General features: G+C 39.7%; 1 protein-coding gene across 4 annotated transcripts; it reads right to left on the bottom strand.

Moving 5' to 3' along the window:
- Positions 1–702: 702 nt before the first annotated feature.
- On the bottom strand, positions 703–3,851 carry LOC121268373 (protein GAMETE CELL DEFECTIVE 1, mitochondrial-like). Of its 4 annotated transcripts, none has more exons than XM_041172632.1 (4): positions 3,657–3,851; positions 2,342–3,067; positions 1,448–1,637; positions 703–1,243 (listed from the first exon to the last, which is right to left on the bottom strand). In XM_041172632.1, the coding sequence occupies exons 2-4, from the start codon at positions 3,019–3,021 to the stop codon at positions 1,025–1,027; spliced, it is 1,089 nt and encodes a 362-aa protein (XP_041028566.1). In that variant the 5' UTR covers positions 3,022–3,067; positions 3,657–3,851; the 3' UTR covers positions 703–1,024. The 4 variants fall into 4 exon arrangements, with proteins under 4 accessions (XP_041028566.1, XP_041028556.1, XP_041028573.1 ...); XM_041172622.1 differs by having other exon boundaries at positions 2,342–3,070; XM_041172639.1 differs by having other exon boundaries at positions 2,342–3,062; positions 3,657–3,831.
- Positions 3,852–4,184: the final 333 nt, after the last annotated feature.

The raw sequence follows: 4,184 nt of genomic DNA on the forward strand, positions 1-4,184 counted from the left end.
GAGCGACGAAGAGGACGACAGCTTGGATGAACAAAATTGCAGACTGCTTCTGCACATGAGGGTCTCATCTAAAATATGAGGGGTTGAGATGAAAAACGATGTAAGTTAGCAAGGTTGGAAAAAATTAGGGCCGACATATGGATTAAAAATAAAAATCTGACGAGTGTACTCAGTCCGTGCTTGCAGCTTTATTCTTTTAGAGATGAATATCTTTACTTTCTTTGTTTAGGTTTTTTGCCATTCCTCATGTATATCTTATATGTTGTTTTGTTTCCAGTGCGATGCGTTCATATCTAATATATTATATGGCCCACCTTCCCCCTCTCGTCTTGAATTTTTCTTTTAAAATGTATATCCTTATTTTTGAGTAGATATTCACACATTTCCTTAACATGACATACATACATTTTAACATTTTATTTGTATGGGTTTAATATCCCTTGCTTGACACACACACACACACACACACACACACACACATCTAACCTTAAAAAAAAAAGATATATTTGATATTTCTGTTAGCCTAATTCATATTGCATACCATTTTTTATTTGTACGGTTTTAATTGAGAAGAGAGATACTTCAGAATTCTGAGAGAACAGACCACGGTTTTTATCGGCCTCGATACGTGGCAAAATCTGCTTCCAATCACCTTGCTGGGTTAGTCCAACTTTATAGAAGCGCCAGGAGAACGCCAAACCATACAATCAATAAAATCTCTTATTTGCTTAAACCCGCATTAACATTCACCTGAATTTCAAGTTTCCTCAAGATGAGAGAGGCAAGGAAGAAGGACTGCTCACTCAGCACTCTAATTTGTTCAAAGTTTAGCTCCAAACAGGTTTTACCAGTGTAACAAATACATACTCCTAAACAAAAAGGACCATTGTTCGGATGCGGGTGGGGAGGGGGAAGTAAAAGTTTAGGATACGGTTAAGAACACACTACCTCAGAACCCCAAACATCTGATACTCAGCTCCACAAATCCTTCATTCTAATATCCATTTGAAAACAGAGACCGTCATCAGGGGAGTATTTTGCGTCGGCGGCGGGGAGTCTCTCGCTTTACATACATTTTCTCCATTTCATTGAGAGGTCGGCTGGAACCATCAGGCAAGCTGACAAATTTCCAGCCGCCACCACCTCCACGCTTCCCTCGCGGTCCCAGTTTCTCTACTGTGAAATTCCACCCCTCCGATGGGCGCCGCCGGCTGTACTTGTGGCATTTTACCTCTCCTGCCATCTGTACATGAGCAAAATACATCATTTGAAAGGTTCCAAACAGCATTAATGAAATACATGTGACATGTATTGTCCAAATTGGGATCTGCAGTACATTGTAAAAGACAAAAACTGAGAAGAGGGGGAGGGGGAACCGCACAGAGACCAAACAAAGTGGGAGAGGGGAGGACTGGGAAAGCAAACAGGGTGAGCAGAAATAACTTACCTTCTTTTTGTTGAAGTTCATCCTCTGGACAAATTCTTGATAAAGCATTTCATCTTCTTTCTGGGAAATCTCATAATGGACTTCATCCAGATCTTTGGTTGTACCGTCCCAACCCTCCGGCATAACTTTGAAGTCAGGTTTGTAAGCAAGGGAAGCCACATGGAATTCCCTGTCGTGAGAATTAAAAAACCTGCAGGATGAAAGGACAGAAGTATAAGAAATCAAGTTGTGTATTAGAATTGAAAAAAAAAAAAAAAAAAACTGGAAGCAACGAGTGTATATTCACTGGAAGCAACGAGTGTATATTCACTCATATCAAGAAAATGCCTATAACTACTGAATGGAAGTAAATAGACATTTCTCAAACTTGATGTGGCTTTCTCTCAGAGAGTCCTGCTTATTTCAGCAAAAGTTACCGTTTTTCATTTCAGAGAAGTATGTATCTAAATTAGAATCAACGGATTAATGACCAACTAGAATAGCTCATGATGGGTCAAGGCAGCTAACATGGACTTCAGCGGGCTCAACTGGGGTTTTAATGTAGCTAGGTTAACAATGGGCTGGTTAGACATGATTCCACAAAATATGGCCGTAAACAAGAAAACACAAATCAACAGTATCAACAGTCCGTATTTTAAAATTAAAAATTAAAACAGTAAATAAGCACATTAGTTTGCTTATACAAGAATAAACGGTTTGATTCATATCTCACAGTGATTGCAACTAATTCTTCTCGCCAAGCTTCATGTAAACAAGCACGTAACCAATGTAAATCACAGAAGAAGCACAACTACAATCAGTGAGTATCATTTCTCATACCATTCAGATATGCATAATAACAAACATAAATGCCACTTAAGATAAACCTAGTAATGTTTAGAACTGATAACTTACTCGGGACAAGTATCAAGCAAGAGCTCCACAGAATCGTCCAAAGGATGCCCAAGCCTTTTCTCCTCTTCCTCCTCAAGCTCCTTTAACCAAAGAATGGCATGCACTCTTTGCCTCATTATCCTAAAATCCTTTGCTAGCCTCTCAACAGTGTAAACCTCAGGATTCTGCTTGTGTAAGCGATACATCTCAGCTTTCTCAGAGTCCTTCAGATATGATCCTCTTGCACCAGGCTCTCTCACTTGTTTCAACAACACACTTGTCTCTTGCATCCTCTCACCCCATCCATCCACAAACGCCTTACTTTTGCGATTCTCCGAGTCCAGTTCCCTCAACTTATCATCAATCTCTTGCAATCCAGATATCACTGAAGAATGTGAGGAGTCCCCTCTGCTAGGTGGGGCCTCACCATCAAAATGCTCCTTGGTCAGTCCAGTTGACCAAGACGACACAGAATCCCATCCCAAATCACCCGATGCCATACCATCAAATGATCCCTCCACAGTCTTGTCCCATTCATCTTTACCATCATTTTCACCAGATTTTGCAGAGAATCCCCTCAAGCTGATTGCATCTTTTCTCAACTTGGTGTTGGTTCTCTCTGTCAAAACTCTGGCTTTAGTCGTGCTTGAGCCTAGTGAAGCGGAAGAAAAACGGGATATAATACGATGCAGATTTTGCATTCTTGAAGCAATTTCCCCACGGAGTTGGAATCGTTTTCAGTCTACACTACTAAAAAGCAACCACAAAAAAAGCAGAAACCAAAATATTCCTGTACTTAGCAAAATAGAGAGGCTACAATACAACGAGGATAACAGATACACATGCACGCACATCAACAGCCATATACACACATAAAAATTAAGATTCATTATACAAATAGATACGAGCGCACCCACAATAAAGAAAATCTGTGTGTAGTATACCGTATTACCGATAACTATGATTTAGTAGCCCAAGTATCTATGTGTTAGCTGAGAAACGTAAGCGAAAGAAAATGATACAATTGAAAGAAAAACCATCAAATGCATCCCAAGATGAACCAAAAAATCGCAAACTTGAAGGCTTTTCCCTGGGGTTTCGGCCTCATCCAACACAAATCCTGCCAAAAATGGCATGAACCGCTTCGAATGCTCAGAAAAGTTTTTGAACACGTAAACACTCAAAAATCACAGTTCAAGAACAAAAACGAAACCTCCATGAATATTTAAAATAGTGGGTTTCGGCCTACAATCCCCCCCCCCCCTCCCCGGGCGGGAAATCCACTCCTTCAAATGGAGATAAAAAAAACTTTAATTCTCTACTGCTATGAAATTACCTTGCCACGAATGCTAGCTCCGATTAGCTCGCCGGGAAATTTCCTCCAGGTAAAAGTTGAGGTGGCCGACGGCGGTGATGGTGGCTAGCGATCGAAGGGTATGCTGCTATGGTTGTGACTCTGCGTATTGTTGCTGTGTAGGCGTGACGAATAGAGAAGGGAAGAGGAGGTTTGCAAAAAAAATGGAGAGGAAAGAGCATGACCGTAAAACGATGTCGTCTTTAGGTTTATTCTGGGTGGAAAAGACGAAACTGCTCAGTGCTCTGCTCTATTATGTATATTGGTAAGATTTAAGTTAACTTTTCTGTTTATTTTATATACGAAATTAATAATATGTTTACAAAAAATAAAACACATATCTTCCAACAAAATGAAGAGATGAAGATGAATTTCGAAGACCGTGCAAATACAACATGTCTTTGACTCAATGTTTCCTAATTCCCTTCACATAGATCAAGTAAATTTTTTATTTTTCACCAATGAAATGTGGTCTCTATAATTATTTATATTTAAGAATTTGAATTTTAG

This window comes from Juglans microcarpa x Juglans regia, chromosome 1D (assembly GCF_004785595.1).
Source record: "Juglans microcarpa x Juglans regia isolate MS1-56 chromosome 1D, Jm3101_v1.0, whole genome shotgun sequence".
Taxonomy (NCBI): Eukaryota; Viridiplantae; Streptophyta; class Magnoliopsida; order Fagales; family Juglandaceae; genus Juglans; species Juglans microcarpa x Juglans regia.

Bases quoted from the DNA above. Each gene is read 5' to 3' on its own strand.
- LOC121268373 (XM_041172632.1), bottom strand. From the start codon at position 3,021: ATGCAAAATCTGCATCGTATTATATCCCGTTTTTCTTCCGCTTCACTA. The intron at 1,638-2,341 runs GTAAGTTATCAG...TTCATCCTGCAG, and splicing joins TTGCTTGATACTTGTCCCGA to GTTTTTTAATTCTCACGACA. The intron at 1,244-1,447 runs GTAAGTTATTTC...GCTCATGTACAG, and splicing joins TGAACTTCAACAAAAAGAAG to ATGGCAGGAGAGGTAAAATG.